The sequence below is a fragment of the Polyodon spathula genome, chromosome 23, assembly GCF_017654505.1.
Source record: "Polyodon spathula isolate WHYD16114869_AA chromosome 23, ASM1765450v1, whole genome shotgun sequence".
In the NCBI taxonomy this organism is placed as follows: Eukaryota; Metazoa; Chordata; class Actinopteri; order Acipenseriformes; family Polyodontidae; genus Polyodon; species Polyodon spathula.
In genome coordinates, this window is record NC_054556.1 from 26,864,331 (window position 1) to 26,887,582 (window position 23,252).

General features: G+C 46.0%; 1 protein-coding gene across 5 annotated transcripts in view; it reads right to left on the reverse strand.

The window, feature by feature from the left end:
* Positions 1-23,252, reverse strand: part of LOC121298245 (solute carrier family 12 member 5-like) — a 111,688-nt gene that overhangs the window by 25,319 nt on the left and 63,117 nt on the right. For 3 of the 5 annotated variants that reach the window (XM_041225252.1, XM_041225249.1, XM_041225253.1), the window contains 3 exons: positions 7,032-7,126; positions 6,428-6,568; positions 1,836-1,982 (listed from right to left, as the gene is read on the reverse strand). In XM_041225252.1, coding sequence (XP_041081186.1) covers positions 1,836-1,982; positions 6,428-6,568; positions 7,032-7,126 — 383 coding nt within the window. The remainder of the gene's footprint in view (positions 1-1,835; positions 1,983-6,427; positions 6,569-7,031; positions 7,127-23,252) is intronic. The other 2 variants (XM_041225254.1, XM_041225250.1) reach the window with 1 other exon arrangement.

Genomic DNA, 23,252 nt, shown 5'->3' on the forward strand with positions numbered 1-23,252 from the left:
ACTGGACTGTCTGTCTGTCTGTCAGTCCGTCCACCGGCTGTTATAATGGGTGGCATTATCTAATTACAGCGGCTTCTGTTTGGCTTTCTCAATGCTTAACATGCTGCGCTGTGCTTGTCACAGTATTTGGCTTATTGTTCAGAATGAGCGCCAGCGATCAGCTATGAATATTTAATAGTGCACATCCTGTGCTACCAGCATTTAATAAAAGCACATTGACTTTATAAATATTGAATGAGGTGAGGGATGCATATTGACATTCAATTCGAAAAGCACCCTTGTGTATTATGGCTGAGGGTCTCGTTATCTGCTAGTGGCTAGTTAATACGCAGAAATGTGTCTCAGCTGATCATATTCAGGGTTAATATCTCTATTTCTGTTAACAGACTCCAAGCCCATCTATTTACACCACTCCTGTGAATACAGCTGAAAAGCACTGCTCCTACTACCTGTTAATCAGCAATCAATGATGGTCATTGAAATCTGGGTTGTTCACAAGTACAAGCTGAATGATGGAACGGGGTGCTGCCAGGAGATACACATGGCTTTCCAACAAGTACAGGGTTTACAGAAGCAGAGACAGAGGGCAGCGGGTGCTAACTAGTATAGCAGCCTTGCCGTGTTCTGTGCAGAAAGCTGGATTTCAGAGCTGAATGGCTCGTGGGCTCTTTAATCTCGTTTGGCGGAGGTGTGTACTTCAATGCAAAGCCTTTATCATTCAGCACTTTCCACGCACTCCCTTCGATGCCATTAATAGCTCGTGTTGGAGGCAGATTTATTTCTCTCTCTCTTCTCTTCCTCCCACCGCTCCCATCCACAGTCTCGCCTCTGTTATGAAAGCCCCTGAGGGCAGGCTGATTTCAACATGTTGTGCACTGTCTTTGCGTGACGCAGCTCCGAGCCAGGGTTTCTAAGTCTTTTTTTTCGGCCCCCGTCGCCTCCTCTCTCCGACCATTCTCTACGACGGGTGGTTCAAAGGGTGGGGGGGTGGGGTGGGGTGCGACCAACCACCTACGACTGGATGCTGACGTCTGGTGGCACCTATGATACTGAAATAATTATAACTGAAGGTGGGGGTGGGGGGGGGGGGGGGCACGTCTGTGATAAAGTACTGACTTAAGTCAGGCAGCATCTCACAGCCCCCTCCCCCAATTAGAAAAACTGAATTTTGGTTTTAAAAAAAAAAAAAAACATAGCAAGGATATTTTCCAAGGATTTTCTTTTACCCAAAAACAGTAAAAAATATATACTTAGTGAAAAAGCATAAATCACTCTACCAATACCAACTCAAAAGTTTTAGATGACTTTTCAGTGAGTTGTTAGGGAACTCTGCCCGAAATCCATTTGTGATGCTACTTCTGAACTCTATCCAATCAGATGTCTCTTCAGTCACGTGCTTTCCACCTGCAGCGTCCCCATTAATCAGACCTGGGTTACGAATCGTGATCGGGGTTAAAACACGCAAACACCTCAGTGCAGGGTCAGATGTTTGGTAGAGACCATCGCTCTGCAGCTAGTCTGGGACTGGCTGGACAGTAATTGTACATTGGAGATGATTGACCCGATGTGCACATTGAAACAAACACTGTGATATGGAGAGCACTGCAAGGCTAGGCAGCTGCGGACTGACAGAGCCATTCAACTCAAGGGTTACGTGCGGAATCCAACTATTAAGCAGCTGGCCAGCGGTTTACTTGCTTTAGTTTAATAATTGTGGACAAAAGCCTGGACTGGATGGATCTAGCTAGTCAGTGTCTTCAGTATTTGTGGAGCCCCAGTCTCCAGCACTGAATCCCTGTAAGAGGAGGAGGTGGGATTGGTAGAGTGCTACTCACACAGGTGCAGCATATGAAGACGATGATGAAGGAATCTAGCACGCCCCCCATGCCCACCACCCAGGTGAGTCGCAGGAACAGGATCACACCAAAGATGTTCTGCAGGCAGGGCAGGTACACGCCCATGAAGGTGCCCATCCGTGGAGCCTGGCACAGAGAGAGAGAGAGAGACAGTGAGAGACAGAGAGGGAGGGAGAGAGTGTGAGAGGGAGAGTCTGTCCAAAGGCCAACCTTAACTTTATACAGAGGAGAAAAAGCATGGGGAGGCACTAGCCCATGTTCAAGCTGGCCAGGACAGTGTATAACCTGGCCAGGACAGTGTATAACCTGGTCAGGACAGTGTGGATGAATGAGGGAAGGTGAAGCTGGGTTTATTCTTTATGCATTAAACAGCGTGACTGTCTAATGGTTTTCAGCACACTATGGAATTATCAAAATAGACCTATTGTTGTTTAAATAGAACCCCCAGCTGGACAAGCCTACAACAGGTGAGTGGCTTTGACCTTTATGTATGCCGCTCAAGAGGGTCAACCCCTGAGCTGCTGAACTGCCTGGAAACCTCACGGATGTTGTGCTGACTCTCAGGGCAAGATGACCCAGCATTTCAAATTGAATTTGACAGAGATGATGGACGTTAAACAGGGCTGGCGAGCAATTTCTAACAAAGGGGCCTGGAAAGACAGACTGCTGCTGTGCCTGAGATGAGATACAGAACCTCACTTCAGCCAAGAAAGGGGGATACAGCACCGTGCTGCAGGAGGTCAGACCTCTCTGGAAAACTGCTAGCGAGGATTATCCTGGAGAACAGGTGCAAGATCTTCCAGCACCTCAGTGCTCCACCTGGGCTCGGGAGCCTTGCTTGCTTCTGTGTTCTGGGTTCTGTGTTCTGGGACCCAACCCTACCTAGCTTTTAAGATCAGGCCTGAGGATGGTCCAGCTACTAAACAAGCCACCCCATCTGGCTTGTGCAATGTGATTACAGTTCCACCCTGACCACAGGAACCTGGCCACAGCACAGTCCCAACTGCTGTATTGACCTGCCTCACTTAACTGATCTGACCAGGATGCAAGCCAAGCTGGTGGAGACTGTCACTGACTGAGACCGTCACTGGCTCACCCACTGCACTCAAACAGAGAAGCTCTTGAGACTGCATCCCTGTGTTTGCCATGTTGTTCAAGCTGTCCAGTAGTTTGCTACTCAATGCAGATTCCATGATGGAGCCAGAATGGTGTCAGTTTCGCAATAAACCTCCTGTACTGTGCAAACCAAGGGCAGTGCGTGTCTGAATGTGACCTGTGGAGCTGTTAACATATTAACCCATGTAATATCGCAAATATCGCTATGCATGTTTAATTTTAAGACAGTGCATAAAAGCCTCCTGATTCTGGAGCCTCGCAGTGTCAGTGTCAGCTTTCCAGACTGTCTTGGCAGTGAGCTTAGACACTCATGAAGACACAGTTGGAGAAGTCTGCCTGTCGTCCGTTTTGAGAAATGGAGAGTTTCATTGCATTATACATGTCAAGCAGCTTCAATCCGCGAACAGGATCCCGACTCTATCTCCTGGGTGTGCCTGTGGAGCGTCGAAGCCATGCTGTTCACTCTTCTGTAAGATCAAGCAGGAGGGTGTTGGCATAGTCTTTTAAATGAGATTTACAAACAGATTTGTGTGCGTTGGCTTTATTCTTGAGCTGGACTGACCAGCCAGTGTCCTGAGTCCTGGGACTCTGGAAGAGCAAACGGTATTGTATTGTGTATTGGTCTCAATTTATTATTTCAGATTACTGGAAATCCTTCTACTCAAATGTGTTTGCTTAATCCTTATATAAAAGGTTTACCACTGTCAATGCGTTTACACTATGCATTTTCCATAGTTTGCAATGGTTTGACATGTTTTGAATATGCTTTACCATACCTCTGTGGGCTTTACAAGAATTGCCTATAACTTGTTATGGCTCTCTTAATTAACATTATTAGCCAGTGTTTTGGAACTAAATCTCTGCTGTGCGTGGCTCCAGTGAGCTATAATAGGTGTGAATGAATGCGATTGTGAAGGTCAGCTGTACACTCTCTCAGGCTCAACCACTGTGATTAGAACCAGCAAACTAATAAGGAGAGCAGACCCAGGGTGATATGTCTCACCAGCAACCAGGGAGAAGAACAGTTTCAGTTAAATTAAGCTGCAATATTAATCCCAGATTAACACTGTGCTGGCAGTAATTATTCACAACAAATAATTAAAAACATGCATACGTTATTAACAGGCATTGCAATTAATATTAAATGGTGTTTTTTCTATTAAAATACTGAAAACAGCAATTCATTTTTAAGTTTTGGTTAATATTAAGGATTTTTTTTAAGCTGCAGGAAGACCAGGTTTTTGAATGCTGTGTATAAGTGCAGCCAGGTCTTCTATCTTTGCCATGTCTCTTCCTGTTGTAATGACTTGCACCTCTATTGCAGCTGTTGCTAGGCTGAACGGTAAGCTAATTAGTTTCTGATCGTTCGCCCTTCAGCGTACAGTAAAAGGCACAGCATCCATCAATTCAGTGTCAACCTAGCAACTGTCTAGGAGGCTTTCTGGATTGGGATATTTTTAACTCTCCTAATAAGGATCAGGCTGTGTGGCAAGAGCGCCTCTCATTCAAGGTGCCAGCCAGCTGGGGTGCAGCCCTCATTATACACAGCGTCTGCCTGACAGTGTGCACACATTGCACTGCGCAAGCGCCAGGCAGACTTCCAGAAACAAGAGTGGTGATCAGCACACCCTGAACCAACATGCTGAGCATCACCACCAACCACAGTGAAGGCACCAGACACAGTGAGGGGGCACCCATTGCATTGCATTGTGGACACTACCAGACTTTGGTTATTTTCTCTTGGAGCCGTGAGTAGTTTAGATGTTAAAGGTTAAATAGCCTGACGGTACAGACTGCAGTAGAAAGTCCCAGCTGAAAGGCTTTGTGCAGTGCCTGACACTCCCTAGCGAGAAGTTTGAGAGTAGAAAGACTTGACGCTGTGCAGCCTTGTTTGGCTATGTGTACCGTGGCTTGACTTCCAGGTTCATTAGATGAGATCCTAGCTGACAGCTGACTGATACACATTCTTCTCTGGGATTATTGATCCTGTTCTCTGATTAAGATGCTGGAATGAGGAGGGATGACACATTCCTGCTGCCTTCTCGTTTGTTTCTTATTTTAAACAGGGGCTTCGGGTTACAGCCGGTCAGGTGGAAAGGTATGTATGCCTCATCTCTGAGACGAACACACAGACGCCCCTCCAGTCTAACAGAGTAGCAACAGGAGGTCATTGTGCCAGACTCGCTCATCACAGAGCTGAACCCAGCGACGGAAATCTACAGCTCCCAGAACCCTACTGCAGTTCTTGAATTGTAAGGTAATAAAAGCAGCTTGTAATTCCTGCTTCACGCTCTGCTACTCACACACCAGCTGACAGCACTAATGTGTTCCTGTTCAGGCTTGATGGATTATTAAGGAGTTGCGTTCAGCGAGGAATGGGAACGGGCGGTGAACCTGATCTGCAGTTATACACAGGCAGTGGAGAGGCACCTGATCTGCAGTTATACACAGGCAGTGGAGATGCACCTGATCTGCAGTTATACACAGGCAGTGGAGATGCACCTGATCTGCAGTTATACACAGGCAGTGGAGATGCACCTGATCTGCAGTTATACACAGGCAGTGGAGATGCACCTGATCTGCAGTTATACACAGGCAGTGGAGATGCACCTGATCTGCAGTTATACACAGGCAGTGGAGATGCACCTGATCTGCAGTTATACACAGGCAGTGGAGATGCACCTGATCTGCAGTTATACACAGGCAGTGGAGATGCACCTGATCTGCAGTTATACACAGGCAGTGGAGATGCACCTGATCTGCAGTTATACACAGGCAGTGGAGATGCACCTGATCTGCAGTTATACACAGGCAGTGGAGATGCACCTGATCTGCAGTTATACACAGGCAGTGGAGATGCACCTGATCTGCAGTTCTGCACAGCAGGGGAGATGGATCCTTCGCCATGTGGCTGAAATCCACAGTCATCAGGAACGCACAGCCATGGAAGATGGATTGACTGATCGATTGGATGCTGAATTCACTTTACTTGTAGGAGTCCAGAGGAGCCTGGTCACCAAGGGAACTGAGCAGAAAGCAGCTGCTGATTCAAGGTTGTTTATTAACTTTATTAATACTGTCAGAGAAAAAGAAATGATCCTATCTGGAGTTTGCTGTCTTTTTGTTCCTGTGCTTATCAGTATGCACGCCCCCAGCTATATCTGACTTATTTTCACTGAGATGAAAGCTGTGTGTGCATTTGTGCGTGCGTGCGTGCGTGTGTTTTACAGATGGCATACCAGACTCTGCAGATGACATCATCAAAGAAACTCTGAAAGACAGATAACAGAGGGTTGGTGGACAAGTTTGAGGGAGACTGAGGGAGAGAGACTCAAAGACCTTGGATCACAGATAGGGGGTTGAGAGAGGTACAGCACATGCTCTTTCCAGCTGCATTCACACTGGGGCTCTGCTGGTGTAAGCTGACAGTGTCTGTGCAGCAATGAGAGAGATACCTTCGCTACCTTGATGGGTTTCTTGCGCGCCTCCTCATTGTTCTCTGCCTCCTCGTGCTCCTTGCTCCCTTGTGGCAGGTTTGAGTAGTTGGCCAGGCTGCTGAGCAGAGAGGAGACCATGGGGCTGGTGTCCATCTCCTCCTGCGGACAGACGTTACAAGCAGTTAAACACACGCCAAACAGAACCAAAAAAACATTTTGACAGCAGAACAGAACAGCACTGTCACAGTTACTGTTATCTGGTACTGCCTGGGGCCTGCTTTAAGATCCCAGCACCCTGGCACTTGTGGGGGTTCTTCACCTCCGAGGCCAGGGTTAGAATATGCTTCCCAAGTGCAGTGGACAGTGGAGTAATCACAGCAGCAACACTGCCCGGCTCTCCAGACCTGAATCTCAGGCAGGTGTTGTAGTTCAGGTGCACTGACAGAGAAGCACCACACACTAACTGTAGCCAGTGCCAGTCCCTCTTGCCATGTCAATGCATGAGCACTGTGCACTGACTACAGAGCAAACACACCTCATTTCCACGTAAGCACGTATAGTTAACAAATGCACTGGGGCTTGAGCGGGTTCATTTCCCAGACAGACAGACAGAGAGCGTTACCTCGAAGAGAGCCATGTGCTTGCCATCGTACTCCTTGCCCTTCTCCACGTCGCTGCTGTTGATGAAAGGGCTGCTCTCCTTTGGATTGCCATCTCCTGTAGGAGGCAGCAGTGCAGAGAGAGTGTCAGTAAAGAGGGTATTGCTATATATTATTGACAAAGTACAGGACACAGCATTAGTGAAGTTGCACAGTAGAACGTTTAAAGTAGTTGGGTGTATCAAACAGCATCTCTACAAATATCCGTGTAGAACAACCACAGCTGGCCTCTGTGCATTTTTGCTTTTATTAACAAGAAGTTAAGAGCTTCGTGCTGCACTTGAGTCTCTTCCCTCAAGGTGTTGTAACAAACATCACAGCTTGAGCGGCACTTTCATTAACTAGGGGACATTACTAATATGGAAATGTGTATCTGTGCCCAGTGCCCAGTGCCCAGGACTGTCCACCAGTCTTGTTCAATCCCTCGCCTCCGATCTGGAGGGGGGCTTCCAGCTGATCTGTTTCTCTTTCTTTGCCTTTTTATAAAGTTTGCATGGTTCTGAGTTCAGTTGCTTCATTTTAAACCATATCCTCAAAATATGCCTTTGCTGGCTTTCAGCTACATTCAGAGCTGCTACTGAACCCTGATAACCTGCAGTCTTTAATAAAGATCAGTAAATCTTCAAAGGACCAGTTTTTAATCGCGCTCTCCCCTGCCTTGTTAGAGAATTCAGGTCGTATATCTGAGCAGTTTTGACTGCCGCTGCTCATCTTTATTGATTTTTGTGTAACCTGTGCGAAGTGCTTTGGCTGTTTCGTTGCAGCCGCTACAAATGCACTATTTCATTTCTCAGCTCTCCCAAGAGTAATGCACATTACCAACTCTTCCACGTTAGGACAGGAGCACGCAGCTGAGAAAGTGCAAGCCACTTTATTAAGCACTAGAACTACAACGAAACTGTAAGGTGATAAAGGTGCATGACACACCTCCTGGGAACGGCTCAATACTTGAATGTTTTTATTTTTGTTTTCACTGTCTGCGGAGCGGCAGAATTGTTCTTCATTGGGACAACAACCTGGTCTCATGTTCCTGTGTAATCTGTGAGAGGAGAGGGAATGAGTGATTATGTCCGGTTCCTAGAAACTGATTGATCTCAAAACTTTGTCAAGCTAGTTCTTAAAAGAGCCAAGTGGTTGTGCCTCAACAACCTGACTAGGTAGCCTGTCCCATCCCCTCACCACTCCGAGGTCTGGCTCCTGTGGTGCTCTTAAAGTATTGTTCAGGGTTAACTAGTGTAGCTTCGTTCAAGATTTTAAAGATTTGGATCGCAACCCCTCTAATTCTTCTTTGTTCTAGGCTCCAAGAATGTTGTTGATCTTCTCTCTCAGTAAGAAGTGAATGAATTAGAGCCCAGGACAAAGCCCCTGGCCCTGTCTAATTCAATTTGAAAACTCTTCCCTTCACCGGCCCTCCTGACACAAGCAGGTGCTGGGTAAATTTCAAAGTTCGCGTTTCTCCTGTATGAATACATGTCTTCAAAGAGACGGGAGCTGGATCTAATTCCCACGCAGTTCAGCTCTGCAGAAAGGAGACTGTGTCAGCGTTCATTTTTATTAAATGAAACGGCTCTAAGCAGCTGAGCTCTGCATTCTAGCAGAGGCCCCCACCAGCAGATTACTGAAACCCGCACTCTTCATATTGACATGCAGAGGCTAGGTCCTCAGCAGAGCAGCTCAGGGATGCAGTGTCCTCACTCGATCTTTGTGAGGAGAATTGCACGGCTGACCATCCGTCTGCCCCTGGTGTGCGTGGGGGTGCACCCTCACCCCTTATTCAAGTTTTCTACTGTAAATTTGCACAGACGTTTTGCATTTTTTTCATGTGCTTTTGCCATGGTTATATTATGCATTTAACATAGTTTGCCACATTTAAAAGACAAACAAAAAAAAAAAAAAACGCTTTACCATACCACTTTGGGCTTTGCAATACTTACATATGCTTTACCACACTGTACTCTATTACACTCTCCTATTACGGTGAACTTTTATAACGGACCTCTCTTAAAAACAGGTCGAAAGTCCCGAACTGTCAGGGATTAGGATTCCCATAATAATTCTCTTCTCAGTGCCTCATTGTAGACTGACCTTGGAAAACCTGGATTATGCTCTACCAGCTCTGCATAAAGATGTAGTAAAACGCTACAAATAAAAGTGCAGGCAGACTTTGTAGATTCACTGAAGTGCATCTGACAATTGCAGTCAGAATATTATATTGATCTCCAAAGTCTGTTCCAGTGTAGGTGGAATGCAATGTAATCTTATATAACGCTTTGCAGTCACACACAATCTCATCTTGCTTCACAATGGCAAAGCAGATGGGGAATTGATGAAATACTCTGGCTGTCTCTCAGGGGCGGAATGCAGCAGCTCCCTGACTGAGACGCTAACCCCTAGCTAGTCTCTTTACATTGGGGGTGCATTAGCAAACAAACACTCACCTGTGCACACACACACACTAATCCTTACACACGCAGAGCTACACAAGCTGTTTCAAACACACTCTCGCTCATGCATTCAGTCAAGTCACAGCTCCAACAAGCTCAGAGAGGTAAGCAGGCATGAAGCAGCTTCAGACTTTCTAGCTGATAGCGAGTCCTGTGCACAGGCGGAGCTGTCGAGACCGACAGAGGATGCAGTTCAAACAGACAGTCCTTCATGTCAAAGACCTCCTGAAACTAAACCTCCCTCTCACTTCTCATCTCACTCATTAGAGACTCACACCTCCTCTCTTTACACCTGGGCTCTTTCACTCGACTGCACCAAACATGCTTTTGAATCGATGCTCTTTGAAGTCAGAGCTGTAAGTCCTGGATGACTATTTTGTTAAATGGGCCAAAAAGTCTTGCTTGAAGTCTTCAATTGTAAATCAGTGGGCTAGGTTGAAGACTATAGGAATATTTTGCATGTGGTTTTGTCCAGCAATCTGCTCTGCTCCTCTTTTCTTACCCCTCTTTCTAATGCACTTTCCAGCTCTCTCGGACACAACTGCTGCCTTTACTTCACCCCTTAATCTCTGGGGGTTTTAAAATACCCTCAATTGTAATGTTACCAGAAAGGGCTTTGTGTCTCCACACATGGTAGGTCATGATTTTCCCCTTGTATTGGTTATAACTGCATAGAAAAAGATCCAATTTTCTCTTTCCTACTCCAAAATCAATACCTGTCACAGCAATGCCGGAGACACTAGCTAGCACGCTGTACAGCTTCATTCGATTTGCCCGTTCAAACATTCGGCTGGCTAAATGCTTGTGACAAGATTTAATTTTCACACATTCACCCCCCCATTTATGGAAAATAAATCCGCTGTGGAACACCAGCGAAGGTGCCATGAAACAAGAAAAACGATTCAGTTAAACTTCAAACAAGAGATTGCAAAAAGCATGGTCAGTATTGTGCAAACAGTGTCTCAAACACCTTGTCAGAAAAACCAAGAATCCGTTACCCGCTGTTTGACCATAGAGACAGGTAAATACTGCCAAGCACATTCCTGCTAGAGACTGCCTGTGGAAATCTGCAGAGCTCCATTAATCAAACATTAATCACCTCTTGCCAGCTGACACTGGGGGGTGGGGTTCTTTCCCTTGAGCTGCGCTTCCGTAAGATTGCGCCGCTGTCCTGTCTAGTGGCAGAAGGGAGCAGAGCGGTGTCAGAAAAAATGGAATATCACAATCTATAGCAATGCTGTAACAGAGACGTGGTTAAAGCACAGAGCCTAGAGAGCTCTCAGTGTGATGCATCTGTAGCACTACAATCCATATCATTTTGATGATGTCCGTGGTCTAGGAGACCGTGTTAGAAGGAGGACAGAGTGTACTGAGGTTGTGTTAGACGTCAGAGGGGTGATGTGGTGTGGGCCAGAGGGAGGGAGGCAGTGTGCATGTTATGTTTATTGGGGATGGAGTTTTTCTTGCTTGTTGAGCAGTGCTGATTGACGTCTCTGGCATCATTAGTGTCAGAACCGAAAGTGATTGACTGCACGTGATAGACCTGCTGGCACCAGCAAAAACTGAAGTGTGTTTGCTCAAGGTTCAAGCAAGAGGTGGCGCTGAACACAATGCCAACCAAGTGAACAAAGCGTGGGGCTACATTGGAGAGACTAGCAGACCTTCAGCTTCGTTTCAGCTTGCTGGAACTATTGAGAGATGCAACATATTGTTTACAAGGCTGTCCAGTCCTGTTTACTGGGAAAAAGGGATTGATGAATGCCTGAAAGGGGGCCTGGAGGTCTGTTCGGTCCACAAAGAAGACAGGCTTACAAGATGAAAAACTTTAAGAATCGCAAATCACACAGGTGCCATGCTGGGTTCTAAAGGGTTAACATCCCCAGTGCTGTGACTGGAATTCAACTTGGAAACGCTGCTATCGATCATCTCACCTTGTTAAAGCAAGCAAGCACTGGAGCATAAACGCCAAGAGGAGAGCGAGAGAGAGACACAGAGAGAGAGAGAGAGAGAGAGAGAGAGAGAGAGAGAGAGAGAGAGAGAGAGAGAGAGAGAGAGAGAGAGAGGGGGGGGGGGGGGGGGGCCCTGGAGCGACTGAAGGACAGAATACTACAGTAAGTGTTTCTCACCCAGCCCAGTCCATACCTTTAACACCCTCCCCACCTCTAACAGTGTAACAAGCACTTCCACTGCATAAGACAGCTGTCAAGAAGGCATGCTGGAAGTACCTGCGGACAGTGTACCTCACACTGAACTCAAACAATGCACCCCTTGTAGCAAGGCTCTAGGGAGACAGTGCCACACTGTATTTCCATGGACCACACTCATGCCCAGTCTGCCTGTCAGAAGGCTACCTACTGGGTGAAATCTGGAAATTGAGGCCACATTTTTAAGGATGCTGTAAGGACAAACAAAGATCCTTTGGGATGAATACAAGGCAACGTTTATTAGCAGTAACATGTAGGCTAGTGAGACCATGCAAGAGTAAAATGTATTGCTTGTCTGCAAAAAAACTGTAAAATACAGAACAATTCTGGTTGCACTAATTCAGTGTGGATCAGGGAACAATGAATTAATTTTGTTGGCAAAACTTTCATATTATCAAAACACACAGGTGACTCAGAACCACTCTGTAGGCGAGTATGAGAGAGAGAGAGAGAGAGAGAGAGAGAGAGAGGCAATAAAACCTGCAATGAAATTAGCATTCCTGAGAACGACGTGCCGAGATTAACAAGTTCTCCAAATGCTGGTCTGCCAGTTTCAATTTGACAGCCTGCCACAGGTACAGCGGCCCCCTTCAAAACCCCAGTGGGCTGATCAGCATATTGCCCTGAGCTTCGGTTCCCAGGCTTGTTCAATCAGGAGCTTACTGTCAGCGCAGGCTGTGGATACACCTAGCTGCGGTGGGTAAGGAGTGGCAGGTATTAGGAAAAAGCCTCCTTCACAAAGAGATGGGATTACAGCCCAAGAAACAAGTTCAAATAATGGAGGACTTGGGGAGGATTGATATGTTTTTAAACCCTCGTCAAGGTAAAACAGCCGCGGCCAAGAATAATCCGGCGTGTGCCTGGACTGGGATCAGCTGCCCCCGAGTCAGTTGATCCCACACGGGAGCACTCTGTGTTATTATCTGACTGGAGACTCCAATGCAGAACAGGCTTTTAAGAGGGAAGTGGGGGTTATCTAACACACTCTGCTAAATATCTCCAGTCTAACAAAATCTGGCTTTTTACACTCTCACACAAACACAAACGCGTTCCGGGATGATGGAGAAATGCAAACCATGGTGACAAGACTCACTCCCAGTGCAAAGACCCATCTGCAACACAGCACATCTCCCTTGTGCCAGAGCACTAACAGGACAAGATCCCCAGGATCCTACACAAGTCAGGGCAGCAACAACTAGTCGAATTGTCGACAGCTAGTTAACTGTAGGGGTTGTCGATTTGCAAAATCAACCAGCCTCATTTTTACAGCACTCTGTGCCCTATTCAGCATTCAGCACATGCCCTCCTCTTTCTGAAACCCTGTGACATCGCTTCCCCATGCTGTTAGCTGTGCTGCAGCTCAGCAATGGAGTCTGATTGTTAAACCGTGAGACACGGGCACAAAACAGTAGCATCTGAAGCCAGGCAGCTACTGTATCTAGCCATTGCCTATTAGCTGACTACCGATGAATTGTACCAGCACCAATTAGCTGACCATCTGAAATGTGTCATGTACTATTGTGAACTCCCTAGTGGAAATGTCTTCCAGTAAATACAGAAGGATGTGTCAATCACTGATGGGGTGAAGGGCTCTCAGGGGCTGGCAGACTGTACAGTCTGAGATTGAGTGGCTGATGAGCTCCGCTGGGATAATTGGCACCAGTGCAGAGCGCCACACACTCACACCTGCACCCCCCCTAGTGCTATGCAGGCGAGGAAGAGAGGAGAGTGGAACCAGCCTGCCTCCCACAGTAAACATTACAGCTCAGAGAGTGAAACCAGCCTGCCTCCTGCAGTAAACACTACAGCTCAGAGAGGAGAGTGGAACCAGCCTGCCTCCCACAGTAAACACTACAGCTCAGAGAGTGAAACCAGCCTGCCTCCCGCAGTAAACACTACAGCTCAGAGAGTCGAACCAGCCTGCCTCACGCAATAAACACTACAGCTCAGAGAGGAGAGTGGAACCAGCCTGCCTCCCGCAATAAACACTACAGCTCAGAGAGGAGAGTGGAACCAGCCTGCCTCCTGCAATAAACACTACAGCTCAGAGAGGAGAGTGAAACCAGCCTGCCTCCTGCAGTAAACACTACAGCTCAGAGAGGAGAGTGGAACCAGCCTGCCTCCCGCAGTAAACACTACAGCTCAGAGAGTCGAACCAGCCTGCCTCACGCAGTAAACACTACAGCTCAGAGAGGAGAGTGGAACCAGCCTGCCTCCCGCAATAAACACTACAGCTGCGGCATGATGATGATGATAAATAAATACAGGATTCATTTTAAAAGGCACTTGCACTATATTTAGATACAGCTTTGCTAGCCGTGCATAATCGTGCTATGGCTGATCATCACTAAACTAAAAACCGGGGGTACAGAGTGCAGTGCAACATTAAGTACCATTACATTTACAATGCTTTAGAAAGGGATCTATCCTGGAGCAAAAAACAAAATAACTAAAAAAAACCTGTCATCCCTGCCCAGCTTTTGAGAGTGGGCCAGTTCAGAGACAAAGCAGGCATGGCTGCACACTGATGAGAAGGAACCTCACTGCCCACTCTCTCAGACAGAAGCCCCGTAATCCAGACAGAAGGAGTGCGACTGGATCAAATGATCCGACAGCATTCTCCCCCTTTGCTAAACCAAAACTAATATTAGCCTGTGGATAGCAGAGTGCATCTGGAGATTTACACCTGCGTCTCTCTCCTCTCTCTCTCTCTCTCTCTCTCTCTCTCTCTCTCTCTCTCTCTCTCTCTCACCATCTCTTCTGAACTGTGAGTCTTGTCCACACCTCCGCAAGACTGACTGCCACTAACCAGCACCTCAGCATGCAGCCTGGGCTCGGAGGTGCCAAGGACAGGGTGTGCAGAGTGTAGCGGAGTGTGGGGTGTGTTATTGTAAGGATGAGAGACAGCATTTTATACACATTTTTTATTGCTACAATCTTTTCCAATTCTTTGACTGTTTTTATTTTTTTCTTGCCAGTTACTATTTCAGTACTATGTTTTAAAAGGAAGGTTTCTGCATATCTCAGATCCACCAGATTGAAAGGACTGTTTGAGATATATGTATTAATCAATTTGATTAGCATTTGAATGTGATTAGATTGTTCTATTGATTTTTGGAACGCTGATTGGCTGTGTCCTTCTGAAGAGCTGACCTGCACCCTCGCTGCTCTCTACAACCCCCGCCCAGAGATAACTCAATCTCCAGATCTGAACTGACAGCACAGCCTTCTTTCCCAAGAGCTACGACCACGCCACCCTCTCAAACAGGTCCTTTATCCAGGTGGAAATCTGGAGGGTAAAATTCATTGTCTGTTTTTTAACAAGATTATTAGAAAATATATAGTCCCTGTAAAGGTTGTTTTCTATCAAATTCAATAAAGCCTGGCTGTACCACGTTCTTAACAGCCCCCCCATGCCCAGTACACAGAGGACCCTTTGTTTAATAAAAAACAAACAAACAAACAAAAAAAAATAGGAACAGAAATTGGAAGTTGAAAGAGAAAGTGTGAAATAAGAGCTTCAGGGCAAGACCATCGACAGCTGACTTCAACACATTGATAAACAGTGCAGACTGGAAATGTGCTCCAGGCGTTTTCACACTGTACAAACCATTAGAGGCTTTAGAGCCATCCATTCCATCAGCCTCCCCCATTAAGAAACACATGAGCACTCTAACTGCCATGAAGAGCACTAAACCGAGAACACAGCTGAAAGACTGCACAACACATTCCAGTTATTAAACAGCGTTCAATCTTTCTTGTGTTACAGTATTAGGCATGAAAATAAGACTCCAGAGGTGCTGGTAACATCCATGCCCAACTCTTAACAGCTGAGCTACTCAAAGCCACTGCCATCCACAATGCAGCCCAGCACTCTAACCACTGAGCTCCTCACACATCTATATCCAATCTATCTTGTTTGCTTCCCATGCTTTTTGCTGACATTATTTATATTATTTTCTAATTTAAGAAAGTAGAACTGGCAGAGCTGCTCCGATCCTCTCTGCTCCTTCCGTACCACAATCTCTCTCTAATCTGTTCAAGTGCTTTGTTGAATCAACTGCTTTTCCAATGCCTCCCCATCAACCAAGATTTAATTCCTCAACAAATTAGAAACTCCATGGGGTTCTTTGGTGTTAATAAAGGAAGCCTGACCTGCCCTCTCTAGTCCGCAGAGCAGCTGGATCTGTTTGACAGGACTCACCGCTGGGAGTTGGCTCTCTCTCGGCTATCCTGGGTTGGTCATCTCCTTTTTAATCCCTTTTCAACAGGTGAATGACCCTGGACTGCACCTCTAAGATCTGGGTGGTGTTCTCTCCATATCTGTGGGATTATCCCCTCAAATTCAGATCTGTTAATCTTTTGAAAGCAGCTTCACATTTCTCTGTTTTGAACACACCCTCAAGCACAGGCCAGTGTTCCTAAAATGACTGGGTGGGTTTTAACAAATTTCTATAAGAAAACAATTCAGTACCATCAGCCAGTCTGCTTCCATCTCTAACGGGCTTCTATCAGATAGTAGATACTCACTGGAACGTCACTGCATCAACGGTGAATCAAACTTGAAATCAGCCTGTGCAAGTGCTGGCTTTTTCATTTAGACTTGCCGTAAGGAAAGCTTGGTTCACATCTACTGAACCGCAAATACTAACCAAAGACACAACTGGCATCTACAAAACCCTTTATTTACTAATAAGAGATGCCAAGCATCTCTTACCCTGCTTATTATCTGTGAAACGTTAGAATCAGCAGGCAATCCACTCTGCCCTTCTCTAGTTGAAATATGTAAGCTATCTTCTTCTCCAGAGCTGTCAGCCCATCACCCTTGCGAAGCTCTTTCAATTTATTAGGTTTTTCAGATAGCTGGAAATTCCTGAGAAGAAACAGGAACAGTTCTATGAGTTTTTGCATTTCCCGGGAGATGTGAGCATCTTCAGTCACTTTGAATCAGAGACTCTCCAGTCCAACGTAGTCATTCATATAATAACGATGCCCTCAATCAATAACGCTTTCATAGAAAAAATAAACACTAAAGAAGAATAAATGAAACCCAATTCCTCTTCCTCATAACCTTTTGAAACACAGTCTCTCTTAATATTTAATCAAGGCAGCCCTGCTTATCAATAGATGAGCTCTACCCTCTCGCCCACACTGCCTCCCAGACCCTCCCATCAAACCGTTTAGCTGGGCTGCCCTTTTCATTTCATTATACCTTTGGATAAAGACAATGGAGCTTTAGTAAATATCAGCTCCCATATATCCTGGCAGTCTCCTAATACATTAATGAGGTGACTCCCTCCATTGAAAGACCTGCTCCTGGGCTTCAGCAGCACGCTGCCATTGTTCCCAGGCTGATGGGAGCCACAGTCTCTCTCTTTTTATCTCACAAATGCCAGCCGTTATTTATGCATTCTGCCTGGACGTTGCAAAGTCTCTCCTTTATGCCAACACTCCATTGAAAAGGATATCTCAGGGCAATGGCAGACCTCCGTTCTGAGTGACTGAGCCCTCCACTCACACACTCCTACATCAGCGCAGGCAGGCAGGCAGGCAGGCATGTACAGCAGGAGCTCTCTGGGCTCCATGAGGTGAAACCAGTCACAAGTTTTAATGGCAGGGATGGAAAGAAGACTGCCTGGCAGTGTGATCCAGGCTTTGCTATTCATTTGAGCTTGTGATCCCTAGCGTTGCAAAGTGATGCTGCTTGCAGCAGACTGCTGTAGAGTCCATTAGTCAGCTTGGAGGGAGAGCGTCGGAGCTGCCCGTTACTCACAGAGTGAGCCAGGCTGCAGTGCCAGGAGCTCCCTATATGGTCATGGTGCATTACACATGTAGCGTGCCATGTATGTGCCATGTAAGTACATGCATATTAGCAAACCCTATAAAGTATGCCTATTCTAAGAGGATTGAATTGGATTTAAGTGGAATTTTTCTATACAGTGTATTGAGTATCACAGTGACCACAGTGCTAGACAGAAGCATTCAAACTGTTTATTTGGGATGGGGAGGTATAATTGAAATGGCTTAAAGACTTGATACAGAATCCTCTTATGTGTTTGCCAGGCTATACAGTAAAAGAGAGGAGAGATCGCATTGTAGTTTCGAATATCTGTGCTGCGCAATAAAGTCATACTTCTTGTTGACAGGTTGCACGCTCCGGCAATCCATGGAGCTGTTCATAGAGTCGGTCCCAAGAGAGACTTCGTCAGGGGCCAGACCTCCACCTGCACCCCTGAGACTGTCAGCGAGCTCCTGCCTGCGGAACCGTCCTGAGAGAGACTCCGTCAGGGGCCAGACCTCCACCTGCACCCCTGGACCTGCCAGCGAGGACCATCCTGGATACAGCCAGCCTCCCGGTACACTCCTGCAGGACACTAGAGCCACACGTTTTACTGCTGAAAAAGCTGTGGCTTCGAAACGAATTTTCGTTTCTAGATTTTTTTATTTTATTTTTTTTTATTGTATACTTCATTTTGACACAGTGATATAATGTAGGAATTCTGCCTTTATCCTTTTTTAATATCCCTATATTTTACAATCCAGTGTGGTAAGCATAATTTATGAGGGATATAAAAAAAAAAGATATTTCCATCTCATTTACAAATGTTAAAGAAACAAGCCACGTTCTTAAAGGAGCACTACAAAATTGGATAAATCATAACATTACCCTGCAGCTTAAACACTGCGCTCCCTCAGAGGCAGCTGATTCTCATGTAGGACTAGAGTGCTACAAATCACCTCACCTGACTGTCACATTAGCCAACATCAAGATTCCTTCTGCATCTTTATTCCAAATCGCTCCAATAATTCCTACTTTTTGTTCATGCACTGTTTTTTTTTTTTTTTTTTTTTTTTTTTAAATATTTAATTCTTCAGGCCTCTCCAGATACAATCCTATTCCTTACACTGCAGGTCCATACCTAGGTACACTAGCTGAGAACAGACTGTGTCTCCTAACCCCCTAGACCCTCACATCTCAAACTGGTACGATTCATATCCCTTCTGTTGTCCTGACCATCCCAATGAAGACAGAGCTGAATCCAATTGCAAAATTGTATCAACGAACAGACGTGTGAGTGAGTGTTCCATTCTGCACCACTTGTTGTTAGACGGACTCTCTCCTGTTTATTATCTTGTAATGATTCTCCCAGGGTGGTCTGACAAGACAGGCAGGGTCTCATTACTTCCACTAGATAGTATGACACAACTTGGCTGCAAGGAGGTCAGGGGACTCGACCCATTTCACTTAGTGGCCATCGTTTTCTAAATGATGACTTCCCACAGGCTTGTGCTATGATCAAGTTTGTCTGGGTTCACAGTGTGTTTTGTGTTATCTGAGCTGGAGCCAATCCCCTCTCTCTCTCTCTACTTCTCTCTCCATCTCTCTCCCTCTCTTTCTCTCTCTCTCTGACTTCCAAAATGTTAAGAATCAAAACAGAAAAAAAAATGTCACCCATATCGAGGTCTCATATCTCAGATTCGTGCATCCCACTGTGAAAGAGTCCTAATTTCTGTGCGCTAGGCACAGGAGAGGGCGCTGCTTGATCGCTCTCATTAACATTGCCATGTTTTGCATTCCAGTTGAATCTTTCGTGTTATTTCTTTACTGTCCTAGGGTAATCTCTTAGTATTCATGGCTGATTTGATTTGTTTCACGTTCGAAAGGTGTTGGTCTCCACTGCCTGCCTTTGTGCCTCCAGCTTTCCTAAATGGAGTCGAAGCTCCAGGTTTCTAATAATTCTCACAGCAGGAAAGTTGTCTGACTCAATTCTCAAAGGATGATAAGAGGAGAAGGTGACCCGAACTAACGCGGAGTGAAAATGTTCTTGCTCAGTAAAACTCTCGACGCCCTTACTGAATGAAATATGAATTGAAAGTCCTTTGTTTTGTTTTGCTAGGTGCTTATGTGACTGACGTGTTGAGACACTTCCAGAGAGCTGGGGTCGGCCGGCAGGTCGATTCTCAGAGATTAATTGTTCTTGTTCTCTCCGCGGGCGCTTCCCTGACAAGGACTTTCGGTCAAAACACCACCTATTTTTAGAACCCATTTCTACTCCTCCGGTACAGCGGTGCGGTTTTTATGCCCTCTTTCGTTCAGGTTTGCCATCAGTGCTGTTGAATATGAAGCGCTCAAACCCTGCCTAAGAGAAGGCTTAAAGAGAGATGAGAAATCTTGAACTGTGAAGTTTTAAGGAGTTTGAACAGCCAATCGTTATGGTCTTCCACGTGTGTGTTCATTACCACTTCGTTCTCTTGAAGGGAAGACCATGAGCACTAGAGCCGTTTGTGCGTTCTGACATGGTCAGTAGCTGGAGCTAATTGTGAAAGGTGCTAATAAACAAAAGTAACTATGGGATGGCAATTGATTTGATTTATTTGTAGTGGCTCCAAGAAACCAATCGGCAATCAATGTAAATGTAACAGCAAATCCAATGCCTTGAGCTAGTATAGAGGACTGCAGGGGTTAATTCTGCAAGGATGAAAACATTAGCTGTGAGCTGTGAGCGATGTACAACATGCACATCAGACGAGCTAACGAAATGATGTACAGCACAGTCACGGCTTATTAATGTGACCTTTATTACACCAGCGTCCAAAAAAACGAGTCCTGTACACATTAATTACCATCAACTATAGGCTGTTTCCAGCACTGCAGCCCCCCCGAGCACACACTGAAGGACACACAGTCAGACAAACCCGGTCTACACGATCACTGTACCTGAACCTGCGTCTTACAGGAAGGGTAGAGCTAGGAGAACATTGCGCCCGATAAATCAAAGCCTTCTACTCCAGTATGAAAAGGAAAATAAACTGGCAATCCTACAAAACCCGGGGAGAATAGTGAAGGGTAATGCGAGGAGCCCCTACTGTTTGATTGATGTTAATATGTTGCGGGTTTTGTAATAGGCTTTCGTCAGCTAGCCCTAGACCCATGAAGGGGATATGGTTATACAAAGGAATGTGACGGTCTTATTAATAGTTCACCAACATTGCTTCAGGCAGCAAAGGGTTAATGAGCGAGCTGTTTGATGGATGCGTTCCGGGTGCCGGCAAGTACAGCTCTCCACATTCCTTTCACAACATCCTCATGGATTAGGAGAGGGCAGGGGGGTCAAAGAGACCATCAGAAACATCTCAAGCTCTCTGCCTCTCTCTTATGGGAACATGGGATAGGAGGTTGCTTTGAGCTACAGGACTGACATGCAGTGTGCCAGTGCTTGATTAGCACACAAAGTTTGGACAGAGACAGTTTATACATAAGGACGGAGAGGAATAGCCTAGTGATTCATCAGCAACCCAGATTGTGAAGCTCACAGTCTGAATATTTAGCATCTACCAGTCTGATTCCCTCAGGCTCTCCAGAACTAGACTAAAAAACTATTTCTCTGACCTGCCAACATGGGGTGGCTCAGCTCTGAAATGCAGTGTTCTTTAGTGTTTTGTATGATTCATAGACATGTTCAAAACTGAGGGCTGGGATGGGAGGCCAGCACAGTGGCTTAAAGAGCTGTGGACTGGACTGGGAGCCAGGGAGGCTGGTGTTTAAGTCTTGTTGCCTGGCAGAATAAAAATCAGTTGACAACAGATCTGCGTTTGGATATGCATTGTGCGTTGTTGTAAAATGAATGAAAAAATCCTAGAATATATTATAATTATTATTCAGCCAGGAGTGTTTAATAACGCTCAACCTCCTGCACCTCAAGTTGAATGGCAGCCCCCCCACCCCTCACCTCTTTGCAGATGAGCCTGCATGCTCACAGGGGGTGCCATGCATACATATCCTTAATCAATTAAATGCTCTGCCAAGTATAGAGTTTTGCACACAATGTTCCCCTACCAGCTTCTGGCTACAGCATGAGAATTGTTGACTTGAACAGCAACAGTTTGAGCAAGCAATTAAACAAAGAGGATTGCAACATGTGTACATACCTTTTCTTTTAGCTGCTTTATATGAATCGTGTTTGTCTGTCCTGCGCATTATCATATAACAGACCCTCGATTGATGATCTAAAAGACAGTGGACCTACAGGAGAGACTGAGTCACGCTGTTAATGCACAGTGTGGATCCCTGGCTATTCTGGTCCCCCGTACATGCTTAGCTGCAGACTAGGGTCCAGGTGCAAAAGTGTTTGATTAGTTCCTAATCCTGGAAACTGTTGATCAGTTGCCTGTATGACAGCAAACCTCTTTGGCAAACATGTATCCCTGCTCTGAAAGTGTGGTAACCAACTTAATATTCCAGCTGCACCCTTCACTTGGGACCCCTGAGTTGCTCAGGGAGCTGCACAGCCTCGTCGAATCGCTGGCTTGTTTTTTTTTCCACTGGCGCAGTGCTGGTTCTCAGGGGTTTTACAGTATTACACACGAGCAGCCCTGTCATCAATCACAGCAGGGGACACTGCACTAAATCTCAGCTTGACAGGTATGGCTGTTCTACTGTTCCGAGCAGCCTAGGAAAGAACGGGAATGAATTTAAATGTTATCTCAGCCCGTGCAGCTGTGAGAGGGACAGGGCCGCTGTTCTCTGCTGGTCTGGGGAATGCAGCAAAGGGTTTCTGCAAATGGAGGGGCTGCTGTACGTGCTGCTCATCTCAATTAGCCCCCGAGTCCAGCCGCAGCCCAGGCACAGCCGCATTAGAAAGGCCGTCCATCTGGAATCGCTGAAGAAGTTTTTATTTTTAAGCCATGGAATTTTCCCCCGCGTCCCGAGCTCTAGATTTCGTTTGATTTATTGCTTCCTCACTACTCTTCGTTTGTTCGTTCTGTCTCCTGTCTTGTTTGCTTTATCCCTGGGGTGACTAACGGAAACGCATCTCTTCCTCTGCCTTCAGACCTCATTCCAGAGCGTGGAGCCTGTTCTCCTGTGTCACACATCAGAGCCGCTAACTCCCATCGAGTAAAGTGACTACCTCAAAAGCTGCTACTGGAATTCGATATCCTGTATTCAGGAGCTAGTACAGGGGCACTTCGACTTTCCATTCCCCACACTCTGTACCCCAGGCCTCTCAGATCTGTGGTGTTTCCATTCTGCCCACTGGCAATCTTGTGAGTTTTCTAAGAGCTGAGCCAGGCGCTGTGCAATTAAATTAAAACTGTTGACTTCAGAATTACAACCCTTTGACAAGGCCGCAGATCATAATAAAATAAGAGGCTGTTTAATTCGCTCTTCCTCTCTTACTGTAGCGGCTGGTTTCCCCAGGGCCCGTTCAGCGTGCAGGACGGTTTAATCTTCAATAAGAGCCTGGCTGGCAGACTAGCTGCGGTTTCCAATGCGGTCACATGAGCATATTAGAGAGAAGCCCGAAGATGCTTTGAGTGAAGGAGCGAGATGGGAGTGAGGATGTACACAGAAGCACTTTGCATCTCTGTGCCAGGGTCAAGGGTTTGAGTGCTGTCAAGCTTTAACAAGCCTGATTTACTGTATTTATTTTGAAACGTTACAATTGAACTTGGAAAAAGCAGTCAAAGTCATGACAAACTGAAATGCAGGTCCCTACAGCTGTGTTTGGATTGCATCTGTATTTGTTGTGTTAAA